Source organism: Dermacentor albipictus, chromosome 5 (genome assembly GCF_038994185.2).
Source record: "Dermacentor albipictus isolate Rhodes 1998 colony chromosome 5, USDA_Dalb.pri_finalv2, whole genome shotgun sequence".
Taxonomy (NCBI): Eukaryota; Metazoa; Arthropoda; class Arachnida; order Ixodida; family Ixodidae; genus Dermacentor; species Dermacentor albipictus.
The window spans coordinates 135,630,772-135,646,219 of record NC_091825.1 but is presented as its reverse complement, the minus strand read 5'-3'; the positions used below and the strand labels follow the sequence as shown (position 1 = coordinate 135,646,219).

Below are 15,448 nucleotides of genomic sequence, written 5' to 3'. Positions count from 1 at the left end.
GCCTTCAAGTGTGGCAAGGCAGATATGCAAAACAAGACACCTTTTGGGGCTTTGCTTTCTGCTGCCATTTGTGCCAATTCAGTTTTATAAAGAGTTGAATGATATATGCATGGGTTATGTTATGTTTTAATGGTTAATATAATTGGAGATGTAGATAATGTGCTTGGGCAGGTCATGTGCACAAAAACAGTTAATGCTTTGTTTGGTGCCCAGGTTCCACAACCTGTAAAACCGGAGCGGCCCGAGAAGCCCCCAGCAGGCAAGATGGTGGGCAAGCCCGACCTGCCTGACAAGCCTGCCTTCCAGGAGTATGGCAACAGCTCGGACCGGCCCGTCTCCAAAGTGCCTCCTTTTAAGCCTTCCGAAATTTCTAAGAAAGGTGCATATGCCATGCGCTCTTTGGTCATCTGCGAGGTTGCATTCCTTACCTACATCTGTGCAGCTCAGAAGAAAGGATTCTGCATTCTAACATTCTTCAAATTTGCATGAGAGACTCGTATACACGTAAAGCTTACAATTAACTTTAAATGCTGTCCGTTGTCATTAATGAAGCGATCTTTAGATATAGTAATGCTGTGGTCTATTTTGTTGAAGGACCAGTACTAATAGCCCTTTTTCCTGATCTGCATGTAGGCTTTTCTGCACTGCACATTTGCCCAAGTAATAGTGGCACCAGTCGTGGTTCAAATGACGGTGCTAGTTGCACTTGCCGTTGCTTTTCTCTTGTGCTTTGTTTTATCATGAAAGCCATCTCTACAGTTCTTGTGGGATTAGACAAGTGAACTTGTTAGTACATACTGATTACAAAAATGACTACGTTGCCATTAGCTTCATAAACTGCCTCGTGAGAAAGCTATCTTTACAATTAACGAATCAGATTCATTGGGACAATAGGCCTTGAATGCACTTAAGTGTTCTTCACGTGCCCTTGTTTGTACGCACCTCCTGCATGTCCTGATGCATCTAAATTTGACATCTCATACCTTGCCTTTGTCTTTCATTATCATAGAAGATTGTTTGGAGACACATTGAACTTTTCTCAGGATTTTCATTCCGATAGTTGCCATTATTGAGTGCTTCATAGGACTTCACTTTCACAGGAAGTAAGAGTGTTTGATGTGCTTGCTTTTTATTTTCATTTACTAAAACATTCAAGTAAGGAGTCCTAGTGCAGAAATGTTCACCTTGCTCCCTTGTATTAATTTTTGGCAGTAATTTCTGCTTCAGCATACACTATGTGAGTGAGACCATATGCATAGCATACATTGTAACAGATTGTTAGGGGTGTCAGAGAGTTTTGCTGATACTTTGCAAATATGTTTTGGTAATAAGACCAGTACGACCATACGACCACTTATGTTGTGCATGGGTTGATCACCTTTCCAGTTTGTCCTCGGTTCTGTGCATACAAAATATACAAATGGAAATGTTTGTTTATTTGAAAAACCTGCCATAGCAATTGCATAGAAGTTACACTGAATTTGCCGATATGGTTCTACTGGTCCAGAAGGTGTGTTGAGAACAGAGCTCTGTCTGGAGTCCATTGTGCTAGGTTAGTTCCTGCAGTCACATATCTCAGCTTCTGTGGACACCGTACTGACCTGCCAGAGCAACAACAGCGTTACGTGTTTTGGCATTGTTCTGTCTCCTCATAAATATCTGAATGTAGTGTATTTTTTTGGTACCTTCCTTAGAGGGAATTCCAGCTCCTTATGGAGATTTTCTGAGGATATTCATTCTTTTGATCTTTTTTTTTATGTTAGTTTATTGTATACTATGGTTGTCACCTGAAGAATAATGGTGGCATAGTACTTTGTTATAAAGCAAGGGTCCATTAGTTACGAAGCATTACGTGGTGAGTAGATGTATAGAAGATATGGCACACTTAGTCCATGAGGAATGATATTCATTTATTTTGAAATGTTCATGTTTATGTTGATGGCAAGGTCATTCTAGTCTTTGGACGCACATAGAAAGAAGCTTTGTTGAAATATTTTACTGGCTTGTAGAGGATAAATGGCCCATGGTAAGACATACAGCATGCTTTTGGGAGGAGGTTGGCTAGTACGAGCATATGAAGAAATATACAAAGGCACTGACGGGCTAGTCTGAAGCTTTGGATGAGGGTGGGAAGGAGAACCTGGACTCTCAGAACAAAAATTACATATTGAGTAGTACATTTGTGCCACAGTCTCCATACAACAATAGAGGTTGGTAGTTTGCTCTTGCTCTAGTGGGTGCTGCTCAACACCCCTCTATCACCACAGCACCATCATCGGCCAGCGTGGCAGTGGTGGAAGAGAAAGGCAAGGCACCCGCCCCTCCCCCCGCTACCTGCTTGGCAGCGGCCAAGAAGCCCTTTGTCCTGCAGTCTCCACCCACCTCGGCAAGCCCCGCCCCCAAGAAGCCCCTGCCCCAGTGGCCTGTCCAGGATGCCGATGTGCCTCCACCCTCGTCCCCGCCCCCTCTGCCACCTTCCAGCCCTACTCCCACTGCTACACCCACTTCTAGCCCCGCCCTGCCCTCAGTTGCACCTCCCTTGTTGACTGCTAGGAAGACTGAAGGGCAAACAAAAGAGGCTGCTGCGCCTGCCCCTGTGTATGCCCAAGTGAGGCGAATTACGGCCAATGGAGTTGTCAACTCCAAGGAGTCTCAGTCGTCAGCGGCCTCGTCCAGCAAGGAAGAGTACTCTGGTAAACAAAGGTCCTTGCCCTTCTGTTGCTGGTAAATCTGCTCGTGCGCATGAGCTTGTGTGAGGTTCCTTTGTTCTAGGAGCAGCCTCTGTGCATTGTGCACTTCTTTCACCTTTCCTGTAAGTGTTGCTGCTCCGCTTTACTGCTGGTGATTTTTGCTTGCTGTCCAGTGTCATCTGGCGCTTTGGCAAAAACTTCCTTGAGTGTTAGCCAGCTGTGACAATAGTTGATTGCCTTTTGGACTCTCTCATTATCCAAACTAGCTAGTCTTCTCTAGCTGCTTCTTTCTTTTCTCCTGTGCCTCTAAATCCCTCACCTGTCACTCACTCACTTTTCTGCCTTGCTGTTTGTTGCTTGGAGATGCTGCTTTCGCCTGGTATGGGGGTCAATCTGCTAGGCTTCCCACCTGTGGGGCATTCAATGCTGGGTTTATTCGATGGGCTTGGTATTATGCCCTTCAAGGTCTCTCTTATCTCTTTCTTGTCTTGCCCACTTGCATTCTTCAACCAAATTCAAGAAAGGGATCTCACTTTTTTTTTTATTGGCATTCTGATTTTTTGTATTTAATGCTCTATGTTACGTTTTCTCTGAGTACTTCATGTTCCAACGAGTATTTCTTCCTGTCTGTTCTGTGGCTGTATATGTAGTGGCAAACTTATTGTGCCTCTCGTAACCCGCACAAAATGTTTTGAGAACACTGAAGGCATACATATGTACTTGTGAGAGCTAACTAAAACTTAATGTCGAGCAATTGGCTTGGTTACATCTGTTATGTTTAACTGAATGCGCAAGGGGAACACCTGCTGCACATTTCAGAAGCGACATTTGACAGCATCGAGCCCTCAGAGAACAAGCTGAACCACCCCACTGCCAACCGTGTGCGACCTCCCATGAACAGGAGGCCTCCCTCGCATATAACAATCGTCAAGGAAAACGTAAGTGAATAACTACTGGCTATCCTAGTCATTTTAATACCGGCTGCTGTATTATGTGGTCATGATGGCTGTAATCCTCCGTCTTTGAGAAAAATACATTGTTTGTGTTCTAAAGCTTCACTTTGGTCTCACAGATATTACCATGTTGATGCTGTGGAAGTTGTAAAAACCTACAAAATGACCTTAACACTTTCCTTTCCACAGGAAAAGCAGCAGTTCCTGGATAGTCTAGTAAATCCCTTTTGCTATCACAGAGCATGCCTGGTACTAAAGGGTATAGCATCAAATTGAAGAGGAAAATAATTATCTTAATAATGTACTAGTCTAAAACAACATTTTCATATGTCTTAACAAATGTTGTACAGAAAAAGAGGTACAAATATGTCATTTTTGCTTTACAAAAAAAAACTTGTAAAAATGTTCAGAATATACCTTTTTAATGGAAGAGACCTGTGCAATCTAGCAAATGTCAGCTTTCTGCATAAGTAACTTTTTAAAAATTGAAAACAAGATGTTAATCCTAGTGACTAGGCCTAGCGCAAAGCCACGGTCGACTCCCAGCCATCTTTTCATAGGAAACTTGACTCCCTGCTTGCTGCAGACAAATAGTCCTGATTGAAGGATGTTAACACCCTGCACATAACTATTACCTTTAGAACATGCAGGATATCTTTATATTAGTATGCGGCAGTTTTGAAACGGTTCAGCAAAGACAGCAAAATCCCATTCTGAAATCTTACGAACCAAAGTTGTCTTCCACATCAATGCTGCTTCCAAAGTCCAGAAACTCTGCATGCATCAGAATCACTAGAAATGCAATGTTGTCGTGCATGAGGAGCGCGCGTTGCCGACGCCATCTTGGAAACTATGAGCGCTCATCACGCCAACCATGGTGACATAACATATCAATTTCCTCTATCTCCTCTAATGATAAAACAATTTGAAAAATTATTGATTAAATGCACCCTAGGTGGCACTTCAGGTCTTCCAGTATACAGTTGACTTCCGTTAATTCGATTCCGGTTAATTAGACCTTTTGCTTAATTTGACTGCACCGAAAAGCCCTGGCAGGAAACCATACATTGCTACGGAAGGACAACTCGTTTAGTTCAAAGGCAGAAGCATGCTGCTTGGTTAAGGGGACCCCGTTGACCTCAGCCGGTGCCCCCTCATGTGCATAGCAGTTACTAAAACCTTGGAAGAATACAAGAAATTCATCAGCTGACGCTATTGCATTTCTTTTTTAAGGATTTTGTCTGTGCCAACGAGAGCGTTGAGGCATTTGTGGGCCACCCCCCCAACAGCGGCACTTTTAGAAAAATGACAGTCCAATGCTGGGACAGCATTAAACATTTAGGCACGTTTTGCCACATGGTGGTTTATTTGTGCTTTAAGAGAAAGAAGCCCCAAAAAATTACAAACTACTAAACTACTTCAAGCAATACAAAAAAAGATTTGAATTCTTTCATTTTTTCGTGGTTTCTTCGTTCGACCTTTTGAATAATTCAACCAAATCTTGTAGTCCCACAAGGGTCGAATTAATGGCAGTTGACTGTATAACCAAAGTGGTGGTGTTGTGCATTCTGCATTGAATGATTTACTAAATTCACATGCCGTTATTGGGGATGTTGCATGTAGTGCATCTTGCATATAGGCATTTATGCACTTAACCTTGATTCTCCAGCAGGAAGTGGGGCTCCCTTGCGAAGAAGAGTGCACATTCTTTTGTTTGAAATTTAGATTCAATATTTTGCAGACAGGATAAACACCGTGTGATCAAGGCATCATGCTTGTCTGTCTGCAATGCCTAAACCTGCTGAGGGGGCCCTTCCTTTAAAAATGACCATATTATCCATATTTAATTATTTAAAATTCAAGAAGCTCAATTTAAAAGCTGGTTTATTCCCCCTATGCTTTTCCTGTGTTCGTTGTCTGATGGCTTGGTATGGTTAGTATGAAATATCAAGCTCCTCAGTTCCCACGGCTGAACTCACATTTAGCACCAGTGGGTTTTCTTGACAACATGGAGACTTATTTATATTTGTATGTTAGGCTTTCAGTGCATTATTTCATTCTGGTGCTCATAAAGAGAAGCAGAGGGATGTTGAAATTAAGAAGCTGATGGACGGTGCCTTGCTTGCGGTACTTCATGGTTTCCACTGCTCTCCCATTTCTCTGTGCAGGGCAATGAACCAAGTGAGCAGCAGCCAGCTTGGATGAAGGATCTTGGAAAGAGGCACCAGGCCAAATTCTCTAGTCAGCCTACATTTGAGGGGAAGGACACAAAGGTGACCATCTTTGAGTTTAATTTGCCTTGCCTATGTGTCCCATGCAGGCATGGTTGCAGTTGAGTAAAAAAAAAAAAATATGAGGGGTTCTATTTTTCACACGTGATGAGTCAAGTCCCAGTGGAGAGCCAGCAGTTCAGTGCCTTTTTCTTTGAAAATCCAACAAATGCCAACTTCATCCTGAAGTACAGTACTGCATAAGCAAGTTTGCAACATTTGTCTCCAGATTGCCAGCAGCCCAGAGAAGGAGCTCCCGAGTAGAATGTACCCTCAAAAATCACCACCATCTGCACACAAGCCCCTGGCTGGTTCCATCAGAGAAGGTGGGCCAGCGTGCTTTTTATTTCATTGTTCTTGCATTGAGCTTCAACTGCTTGTGTGTGTGCATGCGTACCTCCGTGGGCAATATACTGAGAACCAATATGCATGGAATTCACTTCTTTAATTCTGTGTGTTGTTAAAGTAAACATTACATGTTTGAACTTCTAGCTAGTGAGAGCAGACCAATTCGAAAAAAGGGGCTTCTCTTATAAATTTAGCCGGCACACATTAATACAGAGAAGGGTGTGTTGGCAAAGCTTTGTACTTAGCTAAATTTCAACCAGTGCAATAAATCGAGTGAAAGTTGGAAGGGAAAGTATGAATTGGCATTCATAAACAAGACCTTGAGAGAGAGAGGGACATTTTTTAAAGAATGCTGGAGGTGTTTGCCTGGCCGTACACCTGGCGTGCTTCTCCAGATGAGATTGATGACGCGTGAAATGGTCCACTCAAACACAGTATGCATGCACAACCTGCACAAGTAACAAGCATAACATTGGGTGTGATGAGGGAGTTAGGGGAATGGAATGTAAGATTTGCAAACCGATGCTACAAGGCCGATGTGTGCCCACGCATTAGTCATCGCTAGCAGAGACTCTTATTCTGGTGCCGACATTGCTGTGCAGAATCAGCTGTGCTGTCCCGGAGCCCAGTTGCCAAGGAAGCTCCAGCAGTGACAGCAGCACCTGTAATTCTGCGAAACCAGAAGGGCCTGTGTTCAGCTGAAGGCGATGTTGTACAGGAGCTCAAGAATGAGCTGAAATTGCTTCGCGAGAATTGCGTGCCCAAGGAGGAGCTCACCAGCCTCCAGCACCAGGTATGTGTTCTAGTCTTCTGCTTGGCATGATCTGCTAGCAAGTGACACTAAATATTTAGTATAGTAGGCTCACTTGAAATAAAATCTGCCCATGTAAGAAATTTTTTTCTTCTATTGAAGACAGCAGATCCTGATGCTTTCACACATTGTGCAAGCATACTTAGATGTGTCTGCTTGAAAATAAACTGGAAGAAAGCCGAGGCTGGTTACAAGCTTCATCAGCTATTACTTAGCATGCTCCTTGGCATAAATTGATAACTTGGAACCTACTTACCAAAATGCATTAACTCTTGTCGTCTGGTCGCTTCGTTGACACACTAGGTGTGCCCCGGTGTTATTTGCGGGATGTTTGAAAACTTTGAAGGTCAACATGGTAGATAGTCTGTTAACTGACAGCAGCACACTCATCCTTTCCATGTTGTATAGCAGATATTTTGCATGGGATGGTGCAACCGCACTTCATTTCTTATCTATATAAATGCAGAAAGCATGCATTTGAAATCAAGACTGGTCAGGGCTCATGACATGCATGGGTTTCTTAAATTGTGAAAACCATCATGAAGTGGTCGATTGTCAACGCACTTGTTCTTATTGCCCTAGCATGGAAATGGGTAAGAGTGTGGTCAACTATGGTTTAAAGTGTAACTGGTGAAAGCCCTTTGTGGGCTTGAAATAAGTTGCAAGTAAGACGTGCAATGATGAACATGCATAGTGTCATAATAAGCATGCAGAGTGTGGCAGCTGCTATGACACAAGAATCATGTCTTCGTGAAAACAGTATCAAGTCATTGTGTGGTCCCAGTGCTCTTGTTAACAAAAGACCAGGCACCCAACTATGCCAACATACAAGAAAAAATTGCATAATGTGCCAGCTGTACCAGCATTTCAGCTAGCCAAAATACAAATAATAATTCCTTGATAGAACATGCTCAGGAATTAAGGAAGTTCAACTCGCCACACAAATGAATGTTCGCCGAACGCCAATGCCGAAGTCACTTCTGGAGACTGTCTTATGAATAGATCCTGTTCGCTTGTGCGGCTTTCACTTTCTGAAACCGAATGGGGAGCATTCCACAGGTTAGTGTTGCAGCGTGCACCGTCAACGCACATCACCATCCTGCAGCTGAAGACATGCAGGAACCAAGTTCCATGCATGTCCAAGTTCATTCTGTCATGGGATGTTAACATTGAAACACTCGCACCGTCTCTCATCGCAACTGCGTAACTACGACACCCGACTCCCACCATCACGTGTATGGCATGTGGGGAAACCAAACGTCAAGAGACGTGAGTCGTGGAAGAAAGAGGAATGTCAGGGGACATGAGAGGGGGAGGGGGAGTCGAGCATCCCTGTTATTAGGCACAGAACTGAGTTACCTTGTATACAGAAATACTGTAACTAGCTGCACTGTGGCATACTCATAGATACAAGCGTACAGTTTCGTGAATCCTGTGTGGAAGAACGTAGAAATGGAACAAAGGAACTGGACAATACAAAGTACTGACTAACACTTTATCTTTATTGAGCATATGTTGCATGAAAAGCAGCAACAAAGAATGAAACAAAGTCTAGAACTGCAAAGAACCCTGTTAAGTGTTTGAGGGTTAATTTTTTTAGCCCCCCTACCCGGGTCAACTTTTTTATTGTAAATTTAACATTTTCCGTGTGACCTATATCGAAAAACATTTCCCACAAATTTTTTAGAAACCACAAAGTGGCAAGAAATGTTTTCTGCAGCTAAACATGCATTATATTCATTCATTCATTTAATAATAGCCTTTGCAAGCTATTAGAGGAGTGGAAAAAACATAAGTCTACATGGGCATAAGTTAAACAACTGCATCCGACTATTCATGAATATGGATGGGCTTGCATAAGTATTTGATAAAAATAAGAAAGTAGATACACTGGAATAGATATATTCCAATTCACCACTTGGGCAGTAGTCGGTATTATAGGAATTGCCGCTCGGCTCTCTTGCAGAAGAGCAATCAGCGCGCATGTCCAAAGCGTAATTGAACTGTGTATGTGAGCGCACACACACTATAGTTGCGCAGCCACAACCATCAGAAGGGGCGCTCAGGCTCTTCTAACCACCCATGCCTACTCAGATGCTGAAAATTTAAGAATTGATAAATTGTGGAGGTATTCAACCTCCTTGTCAATCGAGGCAATCGAAGGCGCACTGACACATGACAATCTCATGCAGTGCATAGAAAAACCTTCATAGATCTCATGTGCTCACATGTCTCAGTAGTTGTGCAGAACACGTCCTGCGTCGCCTTTGTTGTCCTAGCTTTACTTCACTCTGCTTTTTAGCTATGAGTGCATTTCTTTCCTTTGTCCTGTTTGTGATTTCTTAAACTTACAATGGGATAAGATGTAAAAGCGAATAGCCCATAGTTTAACAATTCACGAGTTTCCTCAGACAGGCATTCATTGTATATAAGCTGAATACTTGAGGCAAATGCAGACTGTATCCCAAATTAGAGTGTTCTCAGAGCACAGTATTCAAGGGGGGAAAAAGAATTGTCGCTACCAAGGCATCGATTCCCAAATGGAGAAGAGAAGTGGATGCTTCTTTTTATGACTACCACATTTCCAACCTATATTCGTGGATGAATGGAGAAGTCGTCAGGAAGTGCAACTTTGCAACTTCTGCAATGAGCTGTGCAGTTGTGGACAAATGAATTACAAACAAGTTATGGTCAGCTACATCACAGTCGTTCATTTATGCTTCAGTCAATATGTCTAATATGCGCACAGTTTCAGTTTGTGCGCTTAATGTGAAGCCTGTACTATCTTTAGTGGTCAGATAAGCAGCGGCCCGAGATCTTGCCTCTCGAGTTTGTCTTCGCATTTTATTCATCCTTGATAGTACATACACAAGTGGCCCACAGCCCACAAGACTTATCTTTGAGAGCCTTGCATAGACCAATAATGACCTCTTTCCTTCTCTGATACAACGTTGGTAAACTTTTGCAGATCAATTCTCTGAAAGAAACCGTGGAGTCCAACCGGAACCAGTACAGCAAGCTGGTGCGCGACCTCATGGCTGAAATTGACGAGGAGAAGAAGCTACGCATGACCCTTCAAGTGGAGATCGACCGCCTCAAAAAGCTGACCCTGACTGTCTGACCCAGTGCTGCTGTCTGACCGGGTTATGCGGTCGCACCAGACTTGTGCAACCTTCCCGTCTGAAGGCAGAGAGGCCCCCGCACGCCGGCCACCCTCCAGCCAACTTGTCGACTCAGCATTGCAAGACCAGTGTAGCCCTCTCCCTTCAGAATCTCGGAAGTGCATAAGTATTTGAATGAGGGTGTATACAGGCTGCTCCAGGCCATGTAAATTTTTAAAGTATTAAATTTTACCAATGAGTGCGTATTTATAAATTGAGATTGTGTCAAGCTATAAAATGCTGGCATCAATGGCCAAGCACTGTAGTAGTGTTTTAGTAAGTAGAGTTTCATTTTTTTTTCTTTTTTTGTATTGTGGTGTAACAAATGTAAAGGAAATTGTGGCATTGGTGTTTGGTACAGTCTGCGATGGTTTTGAAGGGTACTTTAGCCTTAATTTGAGTCTTGGTGCATGTTTAGGAGACATAAAATGCGTTAGAATGGTGTCTTGCATTCTCAAGGCATCAACCATGCTCTTACTGCAATGGTGATTAACATTCGTTATGAGGAGCTTTCCTTTTAGTCAAGATATCAGGGGCCAAAAACAATGCTGTCTGCGATGCGAGAAGGTGTCGCTGAGTAAGCTTGATAGCAGAAGTGGCTGTCTGATAAGCAGATCACCGTGCAGCTAAGCGCTGGCCTGTTTAACATCCAATAACAAAAGTTGCCGCTGCAGTACGATTGCATTTTGCAAGAGAATTAAGAAATGTGTAAATGGTTTCCTGCACTAAAATAACTTGCATTTGTGTACTCGTAACAGTACCATACTACCATTGCCAATTTTGTGCCATTTAACAATAATACGACTACTACCATAACTACTGCAACCAGCATTGTCACCGCATCTCGCTTCTGGTGAGCCCTGCTGCATAATATTTGCTCTGGTGATGTGATTTATGTGAGATTTCAGTGGGGCTTGCTGTGCATGCAGCATGGATGAAGGGACTTAATGTGCGATCATGGCTTGCGTGCGAGCTTTGCCACGTTAACAAGGCTTAAGGAATAAAAAACTAAGTCCTCACTTGCTCTATCTCAAGACTTTCATTTACTTCTGTTATGGATAGTACAGCTGGGAAATTCCGAAGTCACAAAAGACTGCTGCTTTTAAAGTGGTCAGAAGTTTATTTTCAAGTGACAAGTTTATTGATAACAAAGTATGTTCTTGTTGTTGGCTTAAAACACTAGTTTCAAGCAAGCTGGCCTTTAATGTGAGTTCAGTGGTCTCATCTGTTGCATTTCCAAGCAGTGAGTTATGCTGACACCAACACCCACTTTTTTTTAAGCATAACTGATAATCTTTTTTTTTATGTGCTACACAATCTGCTTATTCTTCTGCTGCTTGGGCTTTCCTTTTTCTTTTTTTCACCCCTTTGAACCCCAGTGTATGCGGTGATATTGCTCGTGGCAATATTGACCTAATAGAACCATCTGCTTTTTCATTGAGTAAGAGTTGGTTCAGTTCACTTTTGTTAGCTGTAGGTTTAACGGTTGAGAGTAGGTGGGACTATGTGTAATCGTTCTGTCTTGAAGTTTGCTTTTTTCTGTCATCTTGTTCAAGATACTTTATGACCACTGGTCTGGTTTGGATATGACGCCTATAATCGGTGACAACCCAGGAATTCAGTGCTAAATAAAACAATGTCCAATTTAAAGTAGCTGGTTCAGAAACTATTCATAGTAGCTGAAACTTAGCTCTGAGTGCGATTGTTATATGCGGGCTTGACTGTACATGCGTCAGCCTATTAAGTTTGCTCATATCTCTGATGTCACGGCAGAGGCCAAACTTTCACAATCAATCTCTTGAGAACTGTGTTGCAGAGTGTGAATACACAAAGGCTACATGCATTGCGGATTTGTTAGTAAAGCCGGTACTGAATTCTTCGGCTATCACCAGGTATAGGCAGCAATCTAAATTGCTCATTCTATTAAGCATTGTCTTATTACCTTACTGTGATGTATAGGTAATGTGATTTGTGGCCTGTGAAAGATTTCTCGAGTGAGTGTAAAATAGTTCGTTCTGAGCTTGCAGTGGGTCTGGTGCACGAATGTGTGAATGTGTGGAGGTGATTACTCTGACGAGGTTGCAGGCAATGTTGGTTTTGCTGTATTGTGTATTTCACTGAAGGTAAGCCATTGACCTTTCCGAGTACAGTTAACGCCAACTGTCTTGTGTTGGTGTGTACTGTAATCGGCTCAAATATCATGCACAAAGTATCTCATCTTTCTTAATATGTGTGATTCATCATAACACCTGTATATACTGAATGTTCATTTTCATTTGTATTCTTAATGGGTTGTAAAAGCTGCAGATTAGTATACCGGCAGCAGTGTTCTGTCAATTCTTTTCCATATTTCTTGGCTGTTCTGGTACCTGTTTTGCGATAGAAACTGTCAGTTTAGTGCTTTGGTTTTGTAATATCTTTTCTCACGGATAAGCAATATAGTCCCATACATTGCTGCAAATCCTCTCATTTTCATTGTATCTTAGCGTGGCATTGTCAGACAGGACACGAAACTATCAGTCTTGTCATAACGTATCTATGATGGTGAACATCTTCATAGGAAACATTTGTTATGCTCATTGAGATGCTACCTAATTTCAATGTAATCTATTTTCTCTGTGATTTGAAATTCTCTATATTTCTGCATGCATTCTGGTGTTAGGTCTTGAAATTGCTTGATTTATTTTTTTCCACCATGACTTGTGGTCTCATACATACCCTCAGTAAATTTTCTAGTTCACGAGTCTAAAAGTTTATCTTTCGGTTGATGTAGCAAGTTTTATTATTTCTTGGTGGGCTTGTACAAAACTGTGATGTCAAGTCCGCAGTTAGACTAGCAGGGGGCTGTAGAGCAGCCAGGGTTTAAACAACTTGGATTGTTGATTTATTGAACAGAGATAAATTTCACATCAAGATGGCTTTTTGAGGAAAGGCGTACATAATGTCACATGTAACTTCATGCAAACCTTGACTGCACATCCCATGACAGACCAGTTTCGGCCTGCCAGTTCGTGCAAATCATCTTGCATTTTTTCGAAGTGCTCTTTTTTTATAAAGCACCAGGTCTAAAAATGCGGAGGAGGCTTGTTTTGTGGCCTGAGCCGCTTCCCCTTTTGTATAACCAATTTAATTGCATACATACCGTCATTTTACACGGCCTGTTTATGGCTTTGGAACGAGTTTTTAACAGAAGTGCATGTTTTGGGACTTCTGACTGAATTTTTCAAGTCTCCTTACTCGGTAACTCTAGCTTGATGTCTCGAGAAAATTTCATTTCTGTGAGCGAGTGCAATGTGATTTTTTTTCTTTCCTTATGGAATTTATGCAACGACTTGTACTACCACTTTTGTGTGCCTGGCCAGGTCCCTGTTCTGAACAGCATGTGTTACTCATTGCTGGAATGATCCTCAACTTTGTATTGTTAATCTCGCATTGTGGTTATCGGATATCCAGCCATCACTGATGTGAGCATAACTTTGCGACAATAGAGATACGGCCTTCACTGCACTTTCGGAAATGTGTGCGATTGCAACTCTCACTCCACATGGAAGCAGCGACAAAAGCCTATACACATACCCTTATGTCCAGTACTGGGGTGGAAGGCACAATGGCCACCACCTCAACTGTTTTATGCCACAGGGTCATGTGCTGGCCATCTTGCCTTAAAGAAGAAATTTCCTTGCGCGTACTGAATGTTTTTCAACCTATGATTTCTTGGTCAATCATCACAGGACAGGCAAACTGCCAGTGATTGCTGTATGGATGGCAACTGATAACCCGAGCAGTTTTTGTTTGTTCAAGTGCTACTGCCCTAGCAAATGATGCATCGAAAGTAGCAATAGTATTTATTTCACTATCACATACACACATAGAGTCAGGGAGGATTGTGGGATTTCATAAAATTTTGAAATAGAGTAGTTTGCGACTGCAGACAGTAAAACTGTGCAGCACTATGTTTGCGTATATTAGTAGAGGTTGGAAATCCAACTACCAGGCTGCAGGAACTGTCAGCCTATTCTGTGATCCCACAGCCCATAGGCTTAGGATACCTACCGTGAACAACTGCACAATGCTTTTTGCACCGTGTTCACAGCGCTGCCAGATTTATAGCTGTGTCACTGGCGCTCTGTGGAGTGTGAGCTGCACATTCGCATGTTTTGCTGATTATTGTTTGCCATGTGTACATCTTGCAGCTGTTATCGTATGCACACACCTCTGGTGCTCTCAGTATGACTGAGTGACAGCTGCCAGTGACTGAGTGACGCTGTGCAGTTTGGGGCGTTGGTCACCGAACTTGTGTGCATTTTCCCGGATAATACCAGTGACTTGCAAGGTTGCAGGCATAGAGGGAATGTAGCTTCTAACAGTTGTGCAGTCTGTGCGCCCACAATGACAGTAACGCAGGTTGCATACTGGGAATAGAACTATTGCACCAAGACTTCTTTAACTTACTCTAAGTAAGTAAGGCCCGTGCAAAAAATTTTTAACCTGCGTCTTTACCATTTCTAGAGCAGGTAGCCACCTCCAGGGTCATCATGCAATGTATTCGTGCATATAGTACTTTTTTTTTTAGTGTAGCATTTTGCATAAGGCTTTCATGTGCAATTATCTTGCCTTGGCCAAAAAAAGGCACTTGCTCCAGTTACCATATAGACTCGTATAAGGGTTTTACCCTCAGCTTGGCAGCCGGAAATTTGTAAGAAGAAAATTTCCATCGAAGAAGCAATCATGTTCAGTGCCCCAATGCCACACATATGCATCGGTGAATTTTCGAATTCTGCGTACTTACACTTCCAGTCTACTACATGGCTAGAGTTACACACTGACCTCTGATACCATGGAACATTTGAGGATCCATCTTTGCAGTAGTCACTGGCTGCACCGACACCAGTTTGGCCAAAACGTTAGGATGCTGTGGGGAGCGTACAGTTTGATTTATTGACCATAGTAGTTGTGACATACTCTGAGGAACTTGGCTACTGTGCTGGGAACTGTGTATTACAAGGATTGGAGTATTGGGCCATCTTTGTCAAGAGCTATTGAATCAGCTCTTCAAAGAGTCAGCTGCCAACAAGCTTTCACATATATTGTGGAGGCTATGACATAAAAATGGTATATCCATCGATTTTTGTGATCTTAACATTCCGGATATAAATAACTGTACAAATGAAAAGTTTCTTAACACACGGGTGTGGATAAATGGGGGGGAGTGATG

At 42.5% G+C, this 15,448-nt stretch overlaps 1 protein-coding gene across 2 annotated transcripts in view; it reads left to right on the top strand.

The window, feature by feature from the left end:
* cindr (CIN85 and CD2AP related) overlaps window positions 1-10,451 on the top strand; it is a 33,413-nt gene extending 22,962 nt beyond the window's left edge. For both annotated transcript variants that reach the window (XM_065441126.2, XM_065441125.1), the window contains exons 6-12: window positions 214-379; window positions 2,268-2,693; window positions 3,510-3,628; window positions 5,812-5,916; window positions 6,143-6,239; window positions 6,864-7,054; window positions 10,041-10,451. In XM_065441126.2, the coding sequence (XP_065297198.1) occupies window positions 214-379; window positions 2,268-2,693; window positions 3,510-3,628; window positions 5,812-5,916; window positions 6,143-6,239; window positions 6,864-7,054; window positions 10,041-10,193 (1,257 nt within the window). In that variant the 3' untranslated portion in view covers window positions 10,194-10,451. The remainder of the gene's footprint in view (window positions 1-213; window positions 380-2,267; window positions 2,694-3,509; window positions 3,629-5,811; window positions 5,917-6,142; window positions 6,240-6,863; window positions 7,055-10,040) is intronic.
* The last annotated feature ends 4,997 nt before the right edge of the window (window positions 10,452-15,448 follow it).